The sequence below is a fragment of the Marmota marmota genome, unplaced genomic scaffold (assembly GCF_001458135.2).
Source record: "Marmota marmota marmota unplaced genomic scaffold, marMar, whole genome shotgun sequence".
NCBI lineage: Eukaryota > Metazoa > Chordata > Mammalia > Rodentia > Sciuridae > Marmota > Marmota marmota.
In genome coordinates this window covers 57,051,706-57,074,736 of record NW_026000174.1, presented here as the reverse complement: position 1 = coordinate 57,074,736, position 23,031 = coordinate 57,051,706, and the positions used below count along the sequence as shown (strand labels likewise).

The 23,031-nt window shown below is 35.8% G+C and overlaps 2 protein-coding genes and 1 pseudogene across 3 annotated transcripts; 1 reads left to right on the top strand and 2 right to left on the bottom strand.

Annotated features, from left to right (window-relative positions):
• Nucleotides 1-1,651: 1,651 nt before the first annotated feature.
• Nucleotides 1,652-3,147, top strand: LOC107158796 (annotated as a pseudogene). Its single transcript, XR_001505663.1, has 2 exons — nt 1,652-1,656; nt 2,412-3,147. The product of XR_001505663.1 is annotated as a leucine-rich repeat-containing protein 59-like (transcript).
• A 4,406-nt stretch (nt 3,148-7,553) lies between these two features.
• On the bottom strand, nt 7,554-8,492 carry LOC107134727 (olfactory receptor 4A47-like). The gene has a single exon (XM_015476781.1). It carries the CDS (start codon nt 8,481-8,483, stop codon nt 7,554-7,556), a length of 930 nt encoding a protein of 309 aa, XP_015332267.1. The 5' UTR covers nt 8,484-8,492.
• Nucleotides 8,493-22,000: 13,508 nt separating this feature from the next.
• On the bottom strand, nt 22,001-22,966 carry LOC107158790 (olfactory receptor 4A47-like). Its single transcript, XM_015505286.1, has one exon. It carries the CDS (start codon nt 22,964-22,966, stop codon nt 22,001-22,003), a length of 966 nt encoding a protein of 321 aa, XP_015360772.1.
• Between the last annotated feature and the right edge of the window lie 65 nt (nt 22,967-23,031).

The window sequence follows — 23,031 nt, the reverse complement described above, 5'->3', positions numbered from 1 at the left end:
TTTCCGTTACTATTACAAAATCCTGAGCTAATTCAACTTAATAACAGATAAGTTTATTTTGGTCACCATTTTAGATGTTTTAGTCCATAACCAACTGGCCTCTTTGCTTTGAGCCTTTGGTGAAGCAGCACATCATGGTGGGGAGCAAGTTGCTGAGCAAATTTTGTAGAGAAATAAAAAGGAGACACAGAGACAAGAGGCAGAGGCAGAAAGAAAAACAGCTGCTCATCTAAGTGATCTCGTTTATTTATAACAATAGGTTACATTAGGTTATTCATGCCATAACTACATTATTGTTTATTGTATCACTAAGGATGCTCATTCTGCAGTTACATTCTAGTTACAATATGCTGTGTTAGAAGTTTTGTATAGCTCTCAAGAAAGTCCATTGTTTGAAGTTATTGTTAGGCAGGCAGATCCAGGAGCACCAGAACTTGGTGAAACATTGTATTTATCAAGAATCAAGTTCCTGTATTCATAGGAGCCATATGCCTGAGATCAAGGTCAAGGGTGATAATACTGTAGTTCAGAGCCTCCTCAGAGGGCATTGCTACAACAGCTGTTCATTTCCTACCTTTGCACAGAAACTTTTCCAGCTGCTAGGCATCACATACTTTTGTACAGAAACTTTCCCAGCCACCAAGCATGCCACAGCCATGAAGTCATCAGAGACCCCAATCCAGAACACAGAATCCTTATAGCTCCCCTTTTTTGTTTTATATGGCCTTTTGGATGAATAACACTTGTTTTTTCTTTAATATTGGCAGAGGTTAAAAAATAAGGTAGGGTTTTGGTAATATGGCCATTTTAATAATATTAATTCTGCCTATTCATGAGCAAGTTATATTTTTCCATCTTCTAAGATCTTCTTCTATTTCTCTCTTTAGGGTTCTGTATAGATCTTTCACCTCTTTTGTTAAGTTGATTCCCAAGTTGTTTTTTTTTTTTTTTGAGGATATTGTGAATGGGGTAGTTTTCCTCATTTCCATTTCAGAAGATTTGTCACTGATACACAGGAATGCCTTTGATTTATGGGTGTTGATTTTATATCCTGCCACTCTGCTGAATTCATTTACTAGTTCTAGAAGTTTCTTGGTAGAACCTCTTGGGTCTGCTAGGTATAGGATCCTGTCATCAGCAAATAGTGCTAGTTTAAATTCTTTCTTTTCTATAGTTATACCTTAATTTCTTTCGTCTAATTGCTCTGGCTAGTGCTTTCAGAACTATGTTGAATAGAAGAAAAAAAAAAGAAGTGTGTCACATTAGACTGGGTAGAAAGAAGTGAGAGAAGTGATGGGAATGGCGGAGAGGGGAAGGCAGGATAGGAAGGACAGCAGAAAAAAATAGACATTATTATTGCTGTATGTATATACGTGACTGCATGACCAATGTGATTCTGCAACCTGTATACTCAGAAAAACGAGAAATTATACCACATCTGATTCAAATGGATGATATGTCAAGATCATTCTACTGTCATGTGTAACTAATTAAAACAAATTAAAAAAGAAACAGAAAAAAAGAAAAATGTTGTGTACATATATAAAAAAATAAGGTAGGCATCAATGACAACAAGCACGAAATAACAATCCTAATATTACTAAACATCCACCTATGAAAAATTGTTTGATTCAAGTAAAACTGGGTAACCATGAAGTTAGCCAATATAATAAATCTAAACTTCCATCATCTTTTTGGACCTTTTTAATGGTATTTTTAAGGTGATCTAACCCTTTTGAAGTAGAATTACTGTTATCACTTAAATTAAAGCCACACATATTATTAAACTCCTGACATCTTTTATGATGTAATAATAACAAATAATCAATTGCAGCCTGATTGTCAAGAATAGCTTGACAATAATGATTTTGCTCTTCATTAAGCATATTGATTGCCAACGAAGTATGATTAATATTTTTTACCATAGCACAGGCCAATTTCATAGTTGTTTTGTAATCCCTGACAGCTAGTCCAAGGATACCTACTAAGGAAAATGTCAAGGCCTCAAATTCTGCCTTTACTGAATCATTACAGTTTTCATCAAAGGAAATAGACCTTTTATGGATATGTTGTGCAGATGGTGACCTATCAAAATCTGTGGAGATGGTAGAAACACAGTCTGCTAAGACAACAGTGGGTTCTATGAGGCATATTAGTGGGTAGATAATTAAAAGTATTTGCTCCACAAGAAAACTATCCTGTGGTAAGATAACATAAGTATTTCCATACATGATGGTACAATTAAATGAAGTTCACCTCAAAGAAATACATTTATGTATACAGCCTTGAACTTCAGCACAAGTGTCAGTTGCATTTATAGCAACAGTGGGAGTAAGTAACATCATAACACTAGAAGACTTAACATACTAAGAACTTCCCCAACTATAAGAATCTGTCCTGCCATAAATCAGTGTTCTACCATGGGATTTCTGTGGCCTCACACACATGATGAAGCTGGACCTTATTAAGAACAAGCTTCAGTCGCTGCCAGCTGAGTCTGGCCTTCTGGTCAACCTCCAGCACCTGAATCTCCTCAACAACAGACTGGTCACCCTGCCTGTCAGCTTTGCTCAGCTCAAGAACCTGGAGTGGCTGGACCTAAAGGACAACACCTTGGACACTTTCTTGGCCAAAGTGGCTGGTGATTGCTTGGATGAGAAGCTGTGTAAGCAGTGTGCAAACAAGGTGCTACAGTACATAAAGACTGTGCAGGTGGATCAGGAGCCAGAGAGGCAGAGGTTGCTGGAAGTGGAAGGAGAGGCAGAGAAGAGGTTGGAGGCCAAACAGCAAGCTAAGGAAGCTCAGGAGCAGGAACTGCAGAAGCTGGACAAGGCAGAAGAGAAGGAGTATCAGTGAAAAGAATGTGATGCCCTCAAAGATTCCAAGTGGAGCAGGAGAATAAACCCAAGAAGGAAGCAAATCAGGCCCCCAAATCTAAGTGTGGCTCCCATCCCCTCAAGCCACCTATGGGAACACACTGGGCCCTGGGCTATGTTGAAGCTGCTGCTGCCTCTTTTACTGCTGTGTGTAGTCAGTGAGCTGATTGCATGTTGGGTGACAGCACTACAGCAACAACCCAAAGCTGTGCAGGATCTGTGCCACCAGGAGATCCTCCAGTGGGTCTTTCAGATTGAGTCCGTGCAGTGAATTTGCCCTCAGTACCTCCTGCCTCCTGGCATTGGAGCTCAAATTCCTGTGGAATTGGCTTCTTCTGCACACAGCCTTTATAGTGTCAGACATACCTATCATCATCAAATGGCTGCCAGTTGGTTCGTGAGACCTCCCCTTTGTAGGACTTCTTGTTGTTCCTTAGTCGGGCTTCCCTGGTGGAATGAGAAGAAATGGGAGGTGGGGAGGAACAGTTACCTGCATGCCTAAAGGAATAGGCTTGGGGGTGGGGAGATAGCAAACCGCCTTTTCTAGTTATTGTACTAAGCTGGGTAAAGACAAGTCTCCTTTCTACTAAATGGTCGGCTGTCATTACATTTATACTTTTGTATGTCACACACCCTTTCTTTCATTCCTCCCTGGGTAGTCCAGGCAGATCCAGAGGGAGGGTATTCCTGGGAACTACTAGACCACCACACTCAGCATATCCAGACAAAATAAGGGAAGGGGTTACCTATATCCTAAAGGAACTTTAAAACATTTCAAGCATTTTAGTGATCATACGAAATTTCTGGCTGTGAGAGGAACTTCACAACCATCACCCCAATATAACACTTGTAAGCAGAGAAACTGAGGCCTTTCATGACTCACCCAAAGTCTTCCAGATAGTCTAAGGCAGAACCCAACTACTACTCTGGTATTCTTTTTTTTTTTTCTTGACATCATTTGACCTCTCTTGTAAGATTTGGAGAGAACAGAACTCACACCAAAATTATGTCTCAGCCAAAGTATAGAAACTTACACAGTAGACAGATTCGTGACTCACAAATAGAGATCTCATGCCATCAGGGTCTTGGGAAGCTCCTGTGGAGTCCTGTCCTAACTTAAATAGCTTCCACAAAATGGCAGCAGGCCCATCTCCTTGTTGCAGGTTCAGAGCATTAACTCTCCCTGATTGCCAGGAAGAGAGAAGGTAGAAGCAAACAGTTCACCTCCTCTCAAGAAAACAAAATGCAAACAATGCAAAGCTGCATGGTCTGTTACAGCTCCATTAGCACTAGGTGTGACTAAAACCTCAAAGGCAACCTGGACTCCCAGCTTCATAGACACTGAGGTTCAGAATTGTTTGCTTCTAGAACAATAACAGAAGGGAGGGAATGAATGGAAACTCTAGGAAATAAAGGAAAACAAGTAGTAACATGGAGATGAAAAGTGGTGCATAAAACTAAAGACTAGCACAAATGAGGGCAGCAAAGTCCATTCACTTGGCTGCTAGATTAAGCATTTTCTTGACCCTGCCTCATCTTTTCACAACAGCTGGATGAAGGGATGAGAAGGACCATGTCTCAGTGCTCATTCACTGAAACTTCCATTTGCAAGCTCCTTGCCTCTCCCCAGAGAGAGCAAGAACCTGTCATAGTTTAGAGACAGAGAGGAGGGTCCAGCTTTTTATCCCTGGTGGCCCTTTTGGGTAGTTCTGCCACTCAGGACTGTCCTAATACTGGAAGAAAGGACTTTGCTCTCTCCTCCTGCAAGGACAGCTGTGGAGGTCCACACCTTCCTCAGAATCTCTACAAATTCCTTAGTCTTCCTCCAAGCTCCAGAGCCATCAGTCTAAATGCTTTATTGAAACTAAACACATACATTACAATGAGATTATGAAAATACAGAAGTCAGCTTAAAAGTTTTGATAATATATCATAATGTATAAGATACTCACACAACATCTATCACACACATAATAGTGTATAATATGATTTTAGTTTGTTTTTATCATGAGAGTATTTAATCATGCTTGAATGCTTTTCAATAAATCTAGAAATGAATGAGATTGCTGGTATAAACCAAATATTACATTCTAATTGCTACTATTCAAAGTCCTATTTTTAAAAGTTCTTTGGTAAAAAAGTGGTAGAAATTAAAACCCAAAATATGTAACATGATTTAAGTGAAAATACTATTTAATACAGTAGGGTATTAGCTCAGTGCTCTGAGGAAAACTTAACATCTTAGAGTTCGTATTGTTTAAAATTCAATAAAAGATTAAACATCCTTTCAACTAAGAATGTTAGAAAACCAGAAAATTACCCTAAGCAAAAGTAGGTTCAAGAACCTAGTCAAGATAGAAGAGGTTTTCTACATTAGAAAAAAATAATTTGAGCTATTATGTTTCTTAGTCTGTTTTACATTACTGTAACAAATACCTAAGTTACACCAACTTAATAAGAGAAAAATTTCAATTTGGCTCACAGCTTTGAGGTTTCAAGCCATGATTAAGTGGTCCGTTGGCTTTGGGCCTGTGGGGAGGCAGCATATCATGGTGAGCACTCATGGTGAAGCAAACACTTCACCTCCTCTCAAGAAAACAAAAGAATAGAAAGTAGGATATTAGGTTCCACAATCCTGTTTTAGAATCTGCCTCCCAGTGATGGAAAACCTCCCACTAGGTCTCACCTCTAAAAGTTTCAACCACCTTCTATTAACACCCTGCTGAGGACCAAGTCTTTAACAAATGAGCATGTGGGGATCACTCTGTATTCAAAATATAGCAATCTAAGATCTACTTGGTTGGATAAAAATAAGAACAATATGAGAAAATGAATAAAACACTCTCTATTCTAATCACACAAAAAATCAAAGGAGGCACAGATTTCAAAATTAGGAATGACACAAAGAATACAAAGAAAGTTCTTTTAAAAAAAGTTGGGAATTTTACGAACTCTAAAAAGTATTGGAACCTGGATTAAATAAAATAAATTATAATCTGGATTAAATGAGTGATTCCCCAGGAAATTGGAAATTACCAAAATTTAATCTACCTTACTTTTTGCATAAAGGTGTGTGTTTATGGAGGCAGCATACAAAGGAGTCTTAGTTTTCTTACAGAGACTGTGATCTCTCTCTGCATTTTAATGCAATATTTAAACCATTTACATTGATGTAACTATAGCCATAGTTAATTTTAAACATATAATCATTTTATGAGTTCTGTATTTTCATTATTTTTTTCTTTTTTCATATTTCTTTTGGATTACTTATGTCTTTTTATTTTTATTTTCTTTATTAACTTATTAAACATTACTTATTTTAGTTTAGAGGATTGGGTTACAATTTCATAACAAATTTACATAAATATTATTTTAATAATTATATTTTAAAGATATTTCAATAGAAAAATTCATGTTTGCTCATGTTCTAATTCTTTCTGATGATCTCTTTTTGGTTTATAAAATCATATTCCCATATGGTATCATTTTCCATCGTTTGAATGATTTCTTTTAACGTCTTTTTCTTAATGTCTTCATTAGTGCATTGTAGTTATGTGATAGTTTTGTGAACACATATCTACCCTCTTATCAAATATCAAGTATATAATTAGTGTTATTAGCTATCATATTATAGTGCATGGTAACTATAATTAATAATACAGCAGAAATAACATCTATAACAAGACATTTTCTTTTTTAATATTTATTTTTTAGTTTTCGGTAGACACAACATTTTTATTCTATTTATTTATTTATTTTTTATGTGGTGCTGAGGATCGAACCCAGCGCCCCGTGCATTGCCAGGCAAGCGCGTTACTGCTTGAGCCACATCCCCAGCCCAACAAGACATTTTCTATCATAATAAACTTTGCATTTTTTGAAAAACATCACTATCCTCTCACCTTCCAGCCTGTGACAACCAACATCCTGCTCTCTGTCCCAGGACTGTGCCTACTTTTAATTCTATATGTAAATGATATCATGCAGTATTTGTCTTTCTATGTCCAGCCTATATCACTTAGCATAATGTCCTCCAGTGTCACCCCAGTTGTCACAAATGATAAGACCCCTTATTTGAAGAAACAGAAAAACAATTTACTACCTGCATCTGAGACTTAGCACTGAGAGATTCTGATGAGGGATAGTAGATTTCTACAATTTATCATGTTGTCAGGGTTCTACTTTTAATGTTACTGTGAAGCATTCCATTTTTTACTTTACCAGGTAAATTTAGAGTACTAAAATTTACATACGCTACTGAAAACAAATGAACGTAAGTTTATATTGCATTTAAATATTAAAACATAATAAAAAGAATCAATATAAAAGGAAGTCTAAAAATAAGATAAGGAATACCAAAGTGAGGAATACAAATAAATGAAAAAATTAAATGACATCAGTGCAATGATTCCAAAATTTTATTCATTAATTTACTACATATTGTCATAGACAATGTATTACATGTGCATTAGAACTGCCCAGTAGTGATCAACAAGACATTATAAAGTCTACATTACATCAGAGAAAATATTAGTGGTACAAGCACATATTCAATTTCTTAATTGTATTTACCAGAAATTTGGAGGGAAAGGAAGTTAACATCAGCTTCACAAATGTTATGCTTCCTAAGAAGATAGTTTTATGGTAAAATGACTCTCCTTAGAGCGGGAAACTCACTCATTTACTACATGATATGACTTTTCCTCCCCAGAGTTTCTTCATAGCATTTGTCATCTCTGAGTTTCTCAGAGTGTAGATGAAGGGGTTCAGCATGGGGGTTATGACCAGGTAAAACACACTCAATAACTTGTCAATGGGCAAAGTCTTGGCTGGTCGTGCATATATGAAAATACAGGGGACAAAAAAGAAGACAACCACAGTGATGTGGGAACCACAGGTGGAGAGAGCTTTCCGCCTCCCCTCCTGACTCAGGTTCTTCAGAGAGTGGAAGATGACAGCATAAGACACAAGTAAGAGCAGAAACACAGTTGTGCAGATGAGTCCCCCATTGGAAATCACTAAGAGGCCAATGACATAAGTGTCAACACAGACAAGTTTCAGTAAGGGGTACATGTCACATATGAAATGATCAATGACATGGGGGCCACAGAATGGGAGCCCATAAATAGTGCCCAACTGGATTACTGAGTGCAAAAAACCTCCAACCCAGGAAACTACCAGCAGCACAACACATACCCATGGCCTCATGATAATCAAATAGTGCAGGGGCTTACAGATGGCCACATAGCGGTCATAGGCCATCACCAACAGAAGAAAGACCTCTGCCCCAGCAAAAAAGTGTCCTGTAAAAAGCTGGGTCATACAATTCTTGAAGGATATGATATTTTCCCTAAAGAACAAGTGGGAAATCATTTGGGGGGAAATAACTGTAGAATAAATTGCATCCATAAAAGATAAGCTAGCAAGAAAGAAGTACATTGGTGAGCCCAGGGTCTTGCTGAAGATTATGGTCATCACAATGAGCAGATTTCCCACCATGGTCAAGATGTAGAAAAGCAAAAATGTAACAAAAAGTACTCTCTGCATCTTTGGATTTTGTGTGAGGCCCAAGAGGACAAAATAAGTTACATTGTTCCTATGTTCCATCTAGTCTTTTGTTGGTGCTGATTCCAGATATTAAAGCAGTTCACCTACAAAAAAATGAAGAAAATCCTTAGAAGTATTATAATCTCAATCTTCATTCATTCATCCTCTAAAATATGTATGAGAAGCATCAACTTGTGGCAGGCTATCTGTTGCACATATCAGGCACAGTGAAGTAAGATAGCATTTCCTTCCCCAAGTGATTCCATATGTAGTGATGGGATCAAGATTTAAAGTAAAACAGGATTGTTGCCATAATAAGTGAATTATTTATGTCATGATATCAGTTCACTGTGCTGCAATTGATAAAGCAACTGGATTATGGCAAAACTTCTCACAGGAAGCCATACTTTATGCAATTAAAGGAGGTAGAAAATAACAAAAAGGAATGAAAAATGAATTTCATGAGAAAATGCACCACACATGATGTCACAAAGGTGTAATGCCAGAGATTCACTTAAGGTCATTTTTTATATTCATAGTGGCTAAAATAAAGTGTAAAATGATAGACCAAAAGTCAGTATATTCATTTCTAGTTCTATGACTGTAAATCATTAACAATGACAGCTTTTCCTCCACTTTCCAATCATCTCTTATCCCCTGGACACCTCAACCAGAAATACCTTGCCATTCATATTTCTAGGAGGATTCTGTTAGTGATGATGTGTGTGTTCTCTCTAGCACAAGAGAGGCTTTCTGTGCTGTTCTCCTTTTCTCTTTCAAATCCCTCACCTGAACCACCTTTTGATGTTCATAGTTGCACCCACAGTCTCTTCACAGAGGCTCTTCCTATCATGAATCACAACTCTTCCCCATCCATCTACCCATAACCCATCTCAGAGCTACTTCCACTCTTTGAGGTATTTTTATAGCTGCACCCCGCTTCCCAGTAGCAAAATCCATGTTCTCTTGTTAGAGCTGCTGTAATAAAACACCACAAACTCATTAACAGAAATCTGTTGTTTCAGAGTTTGACATGCTATAAACTCAAACTCAAGACCTGTGCTGTATTGGTTCCTTCAGAAGATATTGAGGAAAAGCACTGTCTCAGGCCTTTCTCCTTGGCTCACAGATACCAGTTTTGTGTTCACGTGTTGTCCTCCCTACATCCAAAATTTCCCTTCTCATAGGACATCAATCCTATTGGAATGATGACCACCCTAATGAGCTTATTTTAACTTCTTGAGACCTCTGCAAAGAACCTACTCACAAAAAAAAATCACATTATGTAGTAGTGAAGTTAAGGCCTCAACATGCATTAGAGGAAAAAGTAGGGATAATTGAACTAGATAAAACAGGAGTTGTTTCATGTGACACAAAGTGTGATCAGTAGCTGTCACATTTTCATATATACTACCAAGTGGTTGAATCCTTCTTTGAGGGTCTTTACTTGGACATTCCTCATTTTCCTAACCCGCAAATGCTTGAAGAACCAGGGAATTGTCTGTCTTCACCACTGTCTCTCTTAACTTAAAAGGGTAGCTGAAACTATTTAATTCACATCTCCAACTAGATATCCAATTATTATTTACAAAAGTGAATTTTAAATGATTTTTTCATGATAAATATATTCTTTCTGAGGTTTCCTTTATCTAATAAAATGGCTTCTCCTTCCACTCAACATTTTAGTCCCAATTCTGACCTTTTGACACATAATAGACATCCATTCATTATTCCTTTCATGTTATTCATTCATACGCTTAACAAACTCTCTTGCCTTGTAGTAGATATACTGTAAATCTGATCATTTTCACTGCAACCAACTACATCCCTGATCTACTGCAACAGCCACTTGCCAATTCTACCTACTTCCATCTTTGATTTTAACAAGCCATTTTCCCGAAACAAAACAAATTGTCTTTTTAATCTTCTTCAGATAATATCACTCCTTTTCTCAAAATGCTACAGGAGATTTTTATCACGCACTCAATATATATTCATCACCTCCCTGACTTTAAATTACACAATTCTGTCATCTGCCCAAATTCATCTCTTATAATTCTTCATGCTCATCTGCTCAAGTCTTCCACTAGTGCTCAAATATCCCTAATGATTTTCCACCACTGTATTTCCATCCATTTCTTAGGAGACTCTAACTTCAGAAACCAGACGATGAGCACTGACTCTAAAATAAAGGTATATATTGAAGAAAGGTTTGCTCTACATGCAATCTTTCATTTGTTTATTCAACCAACTAGTGTGTAGGTAGCACTTACCTTCTGTCACATCAACCTAATTAGGTGAACTTCCAGGCATCACAGAGTGTCCACATTCTCATTAAAGCTGAGTCTGCACCAGGGTGTGTATTTAGTGGATGCAATCTTGGTGCTGACTGAGCAAAACTACCTTGTTACTTCTACTGTTCCAGATGAAGCATAAATCTTGAGGATAGAAAATGGTTGAAGAATTCATTCTTTTAATTTTTAAATTTATTCATGGCAACTCTCATTTATGAACTCATCAGCCATGATCTGCCTTCAGAAGTTTTTCCCACAATTTTAATTCTTGCAAATTCAAGTGATATAATTTCCTACGAACTGAAAATTACACACAATTTCAAATTCTAGTTTTTTCTATCAATCGTTAAAGTCTTACTTTTGGAATCTTGTCTGTAGTTTGAATGATGACTTTTTGCTTCACTAGTAAAGAGCTGGAAGTCCCTTTTCAACCCAGGATACACACAGAAGGAAAAAGTCTGTATTATTCCTGTTGATATATTTAAAATAACATCTATGTCTTCCATTGTTAGCAGAGTCTTCTAAGGTTTGCAGAAAATCATCACCAGCATTGTAGATGGATTTCAAAGGAATTCCATGTTGAGAATACAAAAAGTAAAAACTTCCATAATAGCATAATTTCTCAAAAATGTAAACAAATCACATGTTCATGTAGGAAGATAACAACTAGCTTTTTTAAAAAAGGAATATTTTCTCTTTAAGTTCTCTTTCAGCAATGTTAGTAATAACTACCAGACAGCATTATTGTGATTCATGTAGATCATGCTTTCAGCCTACTGAAGCATCTTTTTAAGTGATTATATCAGGCTTTAAAAGGACAGCATTTTTTACCTGACAAGAATGAAGATCACTGTAGGTTTTATACCAGAAACCACAGTCATCATGGAGTCCTGCAACTGGAATGCATCCAAAGCGATTCTTCCTTAATCAGTTTCACTGGGAATTCCCACAAGTTTATACATGTAAACATGCCAATAGATTAATTATATTATTATGGTCAAGAAAATGTACCAAAAATATTTCAGAAACATGGGAAAATTGACAGAGTGACAATTGGCAAAAATAATACATCAGTTCATTTAGATGAACTGATGAACTTATCACTTATTACCACACTGCCAGATCAAGTTTTTTCCCATTTATCTGATAATTATATCTCATTATTTCTTTGGGGATATTTTTTCAAGATTCATGTAGTTATAGTAACTAGCTATTTATCTATTTATCCATTTTTTAAAACAACCTTATAACATCTATTTATTTCATTGTTTATACCATTAACTGGAGATATAAAATTTAACAAAACAGAAGATCAGATCATTGATTGCATTGGGTTTATGTCTTGTAATACAGTCACAAATTAACAATGGGAACAATGAAATATAGTGAGTAGAATAAAGTAAAGTCCAAGAAATGACAATAGCAAACCCTCTGGACATTATATATCCTATTAAGGAATTTGAAATTATTAAGGTTCTCTTCAAATGAGAGTAAGGGGGACTTCCAGTTTCTGGTTCAACAAAAATTCTCAAAAAATCATTAGCAAATTCAATCTGATAATGTATAAAAACAATCAAACACCATGACCAACTGAGATATAGCCTAGATACATAAGGCTGGGTTAGAATTCAAATACCAATTAATGCAATAAATTAAAACAAAGGACAAGGATGAAAAATTACATGGCTATATCAACAGTTGCACTTAAAGCATTTTAAAAATTCAACACTCACCTGTTTAAAAAACGAATTCTCAGTAAACTAGGAATAGAAGAAAATTTCCTAAACTTAATAAAGCATACCTACAAAACAGCCTATAATTTATGCCATCCTCAGCAGTGAGAAACCAGAAAGCTTGGTTGTAAGGTAACATTGTACTGCCAGTGTTCACGAATGTGATCAAGGATAATACATGCATGTTTACGTAATAAATCCATGTTTGTTTTAAAATAACATGATAATATATGAAAACCTAATTTAAAAAAACAATCAAAAGTGTACAAAAATCTGCTGGGTACAGTGATACATGCCTATGATCCCAGCGACTTCAGAGAATCAGACAGGAGGATCTTGATTTCAAAGCCAGCCTCAGCAATGACGAGGCGATAAGCAACTCAGTGAGACCCTGTCTCTAAATAAAATACAAAATAGGGCTGGGGATGTGGCTCAGCGGTTGAGTGCCCCCGAGTTCAATCCCTAGTACCAAAAAAAAAAGTGTAAAAACTCTGGAATAAGTGATTACAGCAAAGCTACAGGATACAAGGTTAGTGTACAAACGGCATTCCCTTTCCTATATACCAGCCACAAACAAGAGGATGCTGAAATTAAATACCATTTACTTTAATACTTTCCAACATGGAATGCTTAAGCATATATTTAACAAAATATGTTAAAGATCTATATAAGGAAAATGGATGAGACTTACTAACTGTTCATGGAAAGAAAGACTCAAACAGCATCACTAAGAGGTTAATTCTTCCCAACTAGATCTTCAGAACAAATGAAATTCCAATCAATAATTCTGAGGTTCACATGGTGAGGCAAAAGGCTCAGAATGAGCAACCCAATACTGAGGGTAAGAATGAAAATGTAGAATTAACAATACCTAATTTCAATACAGTATAAGCTATGAAATCAAGACAGTGTAGTATTGAAGAAAGGGTAGACAAATAGAAAAAAGGACAAAGATGTCAGCCACTCTGGAAAACTAGCAGTTCTGTATGAGTCTAAGTACACTCACCACATAATTGAGTAACTGGGCACCTTTGTATTTATCCAAATGAGCCAAAATATAGACCTTATAGAAAGAGACACTCAAATATTTATAAAATCTTTATTCATACTTGCCAAAACATAGAAGCTACAATGATGCTTTTCAGAGCGTGAATGGATAAATACACTGTGGTCCATACCAATAATGAAATATAATTCATTTCTTTGAAAGAAATGAGCAACTGATCTATGAGCAGACGTAGAGGAAACCTCACAGGATATAGCTAAGTGAATGAGGCCAGTCTGAAAAGGGGACATGTTGTATGGTCCCAATCATATGACATTCTAGAAAGTGCAACAATGTGGAGAAAGTGAAAACATCACTAGTTGTCAGGGGTTGGAGGAAGGGAGATGCCTGGGTAGATCACAGAAGATTTTTTCTTTACTGAAAGTCTTCTATTATACCATAATAGATATGTCTTATACATTTTTCCAAGACCACAGAAAGCACAACATCAAGAATCAAAAGTGCATCCTGATGTAAAAAAGGAACTTTGAAAGATACTGTTGGGTCATTACTGATTAATTAATTGTAATGTACCACCATGGTGTAGGAATTTAATAGTGTCTTCTATGGTTTAAGAGAGACCCATAAACTTCTTGAGCTAGAACAATGCAACAGTGTTGAGAGGTAGAACCCTCAAGGGAGGGAAAATCCACTGGGTTAATGTTGTTATTGTGGGAGTGGGTTGTTTATCACAAGAGCAGATTCCTGACAAAAGTGAGCTCAGCCCTCCCTTGCTGTCTCATTCTTGCCCTCTCCTGCTTTTTCTACCGACAATCTCCAGATACCTGTGCTCAGCTCTTGGGCTTCCCAGCTTCTGTGGACTCTAGGACAATTAACCTCTGTTCTTTATTAATTTATCAGCCTCATTTATTCTATTACAGCTACAGAAATGGACTAAGAGAGTGGGGGAGGCTATCTTGTTGGGGACAGAGGTTACATATAAAGTCTTCGTGCTCACATTTCTTTGATTGTAAAACTGCTCTAAAAATGAAGTTTGTTATGTTTTTAAAAAATTGTAAGAGTTAATCAGAATCATGAAGCATCCAAATACTAGGAGATAAGATAAATTTGGACCTGAACTTCAGTCAGACCAAAATGTGAGTTAAGATGGAGTAATAATACCATTTTGAACATATCCTATTATGGATCTTAAGCAAGACTGCAAACAGTTGAAAGACTTGATTATGGTTAACTATCCTTCTTATGATTTTATAACTCTGAGAAAGTTTTTTTTCAACCTATAAACATCTTTTTTTTCTGTGAAATGAAAGGAATTATTGTAATTAAAGTTTTTATAATACAGTAAAGTATGTGTAAAGTGCTCATACAGTGTCTGGTACACAGAAGTATCTAATATACTTTTATTTGGTTAAGTAAGAATATTTAACATGCCTTTTAAAATAATCTAGAAATAAATGACAAAGTGAATAGAAGCCAATTGTTATTTTTTAGATATTAAAGCCAACAATCCCATCTTTAAAAACTGTTTTCTGAAAGAGGAAATTGAAACCAAAATTCTGGTGCGTACAGAATTCTTAAAAGGAAAACCCTATCTCAAACAATGTGATACAATTACCAGTGCTCAGAGGAAAATTCAAGGCCATAAGAGTTTACATTATTTAAAAAGTTAAGAAGAGACTAAGAAATTTTTCAACTAAAATGTTAGAAAAAAACATAAATTAGCCTAAACTAAAATAGGTAGGAGAACAAAATAAGATAAAAATGGTTTCCTCCATTAGAAAACACTTAGAGCTATCATACCTGTTTATTTTCCACTACTATAACAAGTCCCTGAGCTAATTCAACTTAATAACAGAAAAGGTTTATTTAGGCTCACCATTTTAGATGTTTTAGTCCGTCACCAATTAGCCTCTTTGCTTTGGGCTTTTGGTGAAGCAACACATCATAGTGGGGAACAAGATGCAGAGCAAATTGCCCACAGAACTTATGGAATATAGAAACGAAAGAGAGGAAGAGATCAGGGTTCCTCAATCCTTTTCAAGAACATCCCCTTCAACCGCCTAAAACCTCCCATGGTTGAACTTTGCCTGTAGGCCTCACCTCTACATGTGTTAGCCATCTTCCAATAGCAAGGAACCAACTTCTGTGTGCCCTTCGAGGACATTCCAGATTCAAATAATAGTAATATATATTTGGTATTGGATCACAAGTTAATAACTAATGAGAAATTGAATAAATAACTATCTATTCTAATCACAATAGTGACAAAAGCACAAATCTCAAACTTAGAACTGACAAAAGAGGCCAAAAAATGTTTAAAAATATGAGCTTTATCAATTATAATGCAATGATAAATAACTGAATTAACATCAAGTAAAATAAATTTTAATCTGAATTCAACTAATGATTTCACAGGAAGTTATGAACTACCAAAATTTCAAATATATTTGTTGTCTTATATTTAAAGTGTGTTTCTTATAGGGGGAATATAAATGAGTCTTGTTATTCTTATGGAGTCTGCAATCTTTGCATTTTATCATGGTATTTAGATCATTTACATTTTATGTACTTAGTGGTAAAGTTCATTTTAAACTTATCATCTTGCCATTTTTCTATGTGCTTTATATGTTCTTTTTTTCCATTTTATGTCTCCTTTGGATTATTTTTTTATCTTCCTATTTTACTTATTGACATAACTCTTACTTTGGGGGGCTTATAAATTATAATTTCACCCTAACAGCAGGTGATACTAATATAACACTATGTATTTTATAAGAACTCAGAATAGCAAAATTATTATTATTTTCCTTCTGAGCCATTATGGCATTATCGTCAAACTACATATATTTGAAAACCCATAATATGTTATCTTAATCAGGTATATTTAAAGAGATTTAAATAATAACAAAAATCTTTAAAATTTGTTCATGCAGTTACTATTTTCATCTGGTTGTATACACTGATAGTATCACCTAGGATCATTTTTCATGAGCTAGAATGATTTTCCTTAACATTTTGTAATGAGAACCACTGAGAGCACCATTATCTTAATCAACTTTTAACATTTTCTCCTTCTTATTGACTTTGAGTAACTAGTATAGGATGTGCTTTAATATATTTTCTTTATGCTCTTTATGCTTACCTTCAAGCATCTTCTTGGGTCAGTATTTGTGAAGTCTATCGAATTTTTTAAAAATATTTTTATATATTTTAAAAATATTTCTTTCATTATTTCTTTAAATATTTTTGTATGCTCTGATACTGTTTTTCTTCCACATCTGAAATTATGTATTTATGAAGTCAGTTGTAGTGGTTCAGCAACTTACCATGTGTGTCCTGTTTTGTATTTTGATATGTTTTATTTTGAATAGTTTTACTGTATCTTTTGAAATCTATTGCCCTGTCTCATGTGCTATTCATCCCATATCCTATTTTTTTACTGCAAGTAGTGTAACTTTTGCCTCTTTAGAAAATTCAGATTGGATTATCTTTTATCTTTCGTATCTCTAATTTTTTTAATGTATAGTATAGAATTACAATTTCTTTCAAAACCCTTTAGGCTAATGAAATATGTGTGTCAGTTCTGAGTAGTATTCCATGATTTATTTATTCTCCTAAAGGGCATGGTTAAGTGCTTTTTTCATGCCTTGTATTTTTGTATTGGATGTCAGAATTTATTGTTCTACTGTGTTAAGTACTAGGCATCATCACATTAATACATATTCTTGAAAGTTTATCTGTTACAATGAAGTTGTTTGGGAATAATGTGATGTTTGTATGTTTTTCTATTCATCATTTTTGAAATACTCTTCTTATATTTTACGAAGCTAGAGAAATGTCCGTTGTAAGTCTAATAACATCCCACTATTGAGCAAAGATCTTTTGAAGTACTCAGCCCAAGATCCGCCCCCTGTCCTGTGAGGATTCCAGTCTAGCTGGTAAAAATAGACATTGTCCTAGGCCCAGCAAATGTGGCACTCTTCTCTCTGGCTAGGTCTTTGGTTGCTGAGATAGTTTCCTTAAATGCAGGCACAGTGCTGAATAATTTAGGGAAAATTCTCCATGGCCCTCCTTATATTGCTTCTGCTTGCAAGTGTGGGTCTCTCTCTCTCTCTCTCTCTCTCGCTCTCGCTCTCGCTCTCGCTCTCGCTCTCTCGCTCTCTCCTTTTCTTTATCTCTCTTTCCTCTGTGGGAATAGGATGAAATATATCAAAAGGAAACAGGGAGGGACTGTCCTACAGATCAACTTGTTTGTCTCCCATCTCTTAATGTTTCCCATTAATTGTTTTCTAATGTCAAATGAAATGTGTTCAAAACCATTGTGTCTTTATCTCTGGCTTATGTGCTTGTTATAGATATGAGTGCAGATCTCTGTATTTCCCCATCATGGCCAAAATTAACATTACAAGAAAAAGTATAAATAAATACTGGAAAATTTATTTAGCCTTTATAAATAGGTAAAATACAGATCACAAGTTAAATGTAATAGGTTCTTAAGCATAATTGGTTAATGCTATACCACTTTATAAAAAATAGGTTGGGAGAATACATACATATTTTTTTCTTTAACCTAAAGTTGAAGGAATGAATCTTAACCCAAAGTCAGTGCCATTCTTAAAAGCAAAATTCCATGATTCTTTCTTCAAGTTATTTTAAAAGAGAAAATTTCTCCTCTGTGAGTCTTCATGTCAAAACAGGAACTCATGAGATACAAATGGAAATCTACTAACCAAGGATGCTCCTACAACCCTGAGGACAGACAGTGTAGACAATGTTTCCTGCACCATGTGACCTGAGGGAAGAGGACATCATCCTGACTGTCCTCCAGCCTCAGCCTCTCCCAATGCCACCAGCACCTCCCTCTGTAGACTTCAGCACCCACAACAAATTCCCTACACAGAAGCCGCCCCGGCTGCTGTTGCGGTTGGAGGAGACACTTCAAAACCTTTGTGGGAAAACACCAGTCAAACTGGATAGAATGTTAAAACCTGGGCTGCTCAAATAGGGTAGACTCTCACCCCTTCAAATTTTTCTGTTCAGTCTTTTAGAATAAACAGGGTTACATACATTCACTGTACTTTCTCTCTTCTATAGCGTAATATCCAAAAGCAAGAAGAGATTCTTGTCAATAAATGGAGAATCGACCAAATCAGATAATGCATGAACACACCTGGACACAATTTCCTAAAAAACAAATTACCTTTATTTAATTTATTGATTTTTGTAACCAGGGATTGAACTCAGGGGTGCCTAACCACTATGCCACACATCCCCAACCCTTTCTTATATTTTAATTTGAGACTTGATCTTGCTACCTTTCTGAGGGCCCTACTATGTTGCTCAGGCTGGTTTTGAACTTTTGGTCCTCCTGCCTCAGCTTCCAGAGCATCTGGGATTACAGGTGTGCACCATTGTACACAGCTAGGACCTGAGAAATAAATGATTTATAAGTTGTTTCAAGGAAGTACCTCCAGAATGTACTCAAAGTTGGCTCAAAATTGTTTTTCAAGGGTAGGGCATGCACAAAAGAAGATAAAATCATAGACCAGTGAATACATGTGGCATTGCAAGTAACTGTTCAGACTACAGTGATGACCACATGTGTGGTGTCTAAGAGGAATTCATGCAAAACCTCCCGATAAAGGTATTATCTGGCCCTCAACCTAAAGTAACATCTCACAAACCTGAACAGGAGCATACAGGACATTCCACCACACAACTGCCATGTACTCTGCCTGTCTTTAAAGAGTGAGAAGGGGAGTTTTAGGGTTCTTTTGTGCAGCCTGAATGGTATCCAACCTCTTCACAGGTAGCATGAAACTTTACAAGGTGGGGGTTTTATCATGAGCCATGTGGTGGATTTTGAGCTTATCACATGCAAAAAAAAAAGTGTTTATATAGACATGTGGTGTTTTGTTGCTTCAATCCATTCTTAAAATGCTATTTCAAGGTTACATTTATAGTGGACTCCAGAGGCAAGTCCTGAAAACAACTTAAGGATACAGAGATACAGAAAAAAGAAAGGCTCAGGAATGTTTCATATGAAAGGAATCCTCACTTTATATATACCAGGAAAATGCACTGTGTGACCTTGTGTTCTATTTTGCCACAAAGAGAATGTCATTGGGTCCGTAGGTGAAGGGGCAATAAGCTGTGTGGATGTGTAATAGTATTGACTCAATGTCAACTTCTTAATTTTGCACTGTGCTATGGTTACTCAATAGTGTCTTAAGTTTTGGAAAGTATTGGAGTTTTAAGGCTAAAGGGTCATCAGGCCTACAATTGACTCCTTTAAGAAAAATCAATCAAAAAGTCTATACAAAGGGCAGGGTTGTGGCTAAGGGATTGAGCGCTTGCCTTGCATGCAGGAGGAACTGGGTTTGATCCCAGCACAACATAATATAAATAGAAAGATAGATAAATAAAATAAAGATATAGTGTCCATCTACAACTTAAAAAAAATTAAAAAGTCTAAGCAAATAAATGACCGAGAGAAATGAACAATAAAAAATGATATTGGCATATGCATAGAGTGACATACATGCATATATAATGAGATATATATTCATATGTACTGATACAAAAATAGAGACAAGACATTAAAAAACATGTTGAATAATTTTAGTACAACTTCTACCTGAGTTTGAAAATATGTTACACCTAAGATATTTTTAAACAAAAACTATGCATGAAAAATATAGAAATAAATCACCATTAAAAATAATAGAATCAATGGATGCTTTACTCAATATATGCAACCATATAAAGTAGTAATCATATATTAGCAGTAATAGTAATATCATTTTAGTTTCTTTAATTTTTTTTTAGTTCTATTAATTTCTGACTGACAAATAAGAATCATACATGTTTTGGGTGTACAACATGATATTCTGATATACGTACATATTGTGAAATGATAACTATAATTCACATATCCATCATGTCACATAATTAAAGTTTTCTTCAATCTTTTGTGGTAGGTTACTTCAGTCTACCCTCTTACCAGGAGTCAGGTATACAATACAGCAAAAAGAAACAGTAGCTACCATGCTATCAACTCCAGAATCATTTAGCTTGTAAATGAAACTCAGTACTCTGGGACCAACATGTCTGCTTTCCCACACTCCAGCCACGAAAACCATCATTTTTTTTTTTATGCTTCTGTGAGTGTGAAGATTTTAGTATTCACATACAAATGACATCATACAGTATTTCTCTTCTGGGTCCAGCTCATATCATTTAGCAGGACAAACTCCAGATTCACCCATGTTGCACAAATGCTAAGCTCTCTTAACTTGAAGAACCTTAGAAACACAGTCGCTGCACCTGGGATGAGTACTGGGGAATGCTACTGAGTAATTCATCATATATCTTTTTTTCAGATTTACAATTTTGAAAGAGTTACATTGTAACATTCATATTTCTTAGGCTTTCCATGTATGTTTAAAAACAAAAATATTCCAATAAAATTATAAATGCCAGTAATGTCATATAAAAATAAGACACATATAGCATTTAACTATTATAGAAAATGAACAAAAAAGTAAAAATAAAATGAGAAACAAAAACTTAATTGTTAAAAATAAATATAAAAATTAAACAAACATCTTTGTAATACTAAAAACTTTTATTCATAAATATATTACTATCCCACTCCTCTATCTATACCAAAAGGACTTAAAAACAGCATACTACAGGGACACAGCTGCATCAATGTTCATAGCAGCACAATTCACAATAGTTAAACTGTGGAAACAGCATACATGTCCTTCAGTAGATTAATGGATAAAGAAAATGTGGCATATATACACAATGGAATATTACTCAGCAATAAAAGAGAATAAAACCATGTAATTTGCAGGTAAATGAATGTAGTTGGAGAAGATAATGCTAAGTGAAGTTGGCCAATCCCCAAAAAAACAAATGATGAATGTGTTCTCTGACATAAGGAGGCTGATTCATACTGGGGTTTTGAGGGGGAGCATGGGAGGAATAGACAAACTCCAAATAGGGCAAAGGAGTGGGAGAAAAAGGGAAGGGGAATGGGGGTAAAAAAGATGGTGGAATGAGATGGATATAATTACCCTAAGTACATGTATGAAGATACAAATGGTGTCAATATACTGTGTATACAACCAGAAATATGAAAATTGTGCTCTATATGTGTAATATGAATTGTAATGCTTTTTTCTGTCATATATAACAAATTAGAATAATAAATTTAAAAATTTAATTATATATAAAAATATGTAAAGTGATAACATTATTAAAAATTAATGTAAAAATTAAATAAACACTCTTGTAATACTATAAAAATTTCATTCATAAGTGGATATCATATTTTTATTGACTTCCTAGTATATGTGCACCAAAAATTCCTAGGTCCACTGATAAACAACACACTACAGAATGAGGAATACACTGAGGAAATATGTGAATGTCAAAACCTATATTCTATTCTTCAATTATACTTAACAAAATTACCAGAGCAAATTGGCATCAGTTTTAATTCTGAAGTAAACAATGCTTCTGAAGGAGACAGCTTCATAGTGAAATGTTTCTCTTTGTACTGGGAGACTCAGTGATTTCCTGCCTGATGTGGCTTATTTTCCAGAGTTTCTTCATAGCATTTGTCATCTCTGAGTTTCTCAGAGTGTAGATGAAGGGGTTCAGCATGGGGGTTATAATTGTGTAAAACACACTCAATGACTTGTCAATGGGGAAAGTCTTGGCTGGCCTTGCATACATGAAAATACAAGGGACAAAGAAGAGGACAACCACAGTGATGTGGGAGCCACAGGTGGAGAGAGCTTTCCACCTCCCCTCCTGACTCAGGTGCTTCAGAGAGTGGAAGATGACAGCATAAGACACGAGTAAGAGCAGAAACACAATGGAGCACATCAGCCCCCCATTGGCCATCACTAAGAGGCCAGTGACATAGGTGTCAACACAGACAAGTTTCAATAAGGGATACATGTCACATGTAAAGTGGTCAATGACATTGGGGCCACAGAAAGGGAGCCCATAAATAATGCCAAGTTGAAATGCAGAGTGCACAAAACCTCCAGCCCAGGAGACTACCACCAGCACCACACACACCCATGGCCTCATGATAAGCAAATAATGCAAGGGCTTACAGATGGCCACATAGCGGTCAAAGGCCATCACCAACAGTAGAGTGACCTCTGTCCCTCCTAAAAGGTGTTCTGCAAAGAGCTGAGGCATACACCACTTGAAGGATACCATACCTTTTCCTAAGAATAAGTTTGAAATCAAAGTGGTGGAAATGACTGATGAATAAATGATGTCCACAAATGATAAATTAGCAAGAAAGAAGTACATTGGAGAGTGCAGGGTCTTACTGAAGGTTACAGTTAGGACAATGAGCAGGTTCCCCAGCATGGTCAAAATGTAGAAGAACAAGAACATAACAAAAAGTACTTTCTGCTCCTTTGGATTTTGTGTGAGGCCCAAGAGGACAAAGTAAGTTACATTGTTGCTGTGTTCCATCTAGTTTTGATTGATGCTGATTTCAGAGAGTAAAGCAGTTTACCTATAAAACAATGAAAAAAATC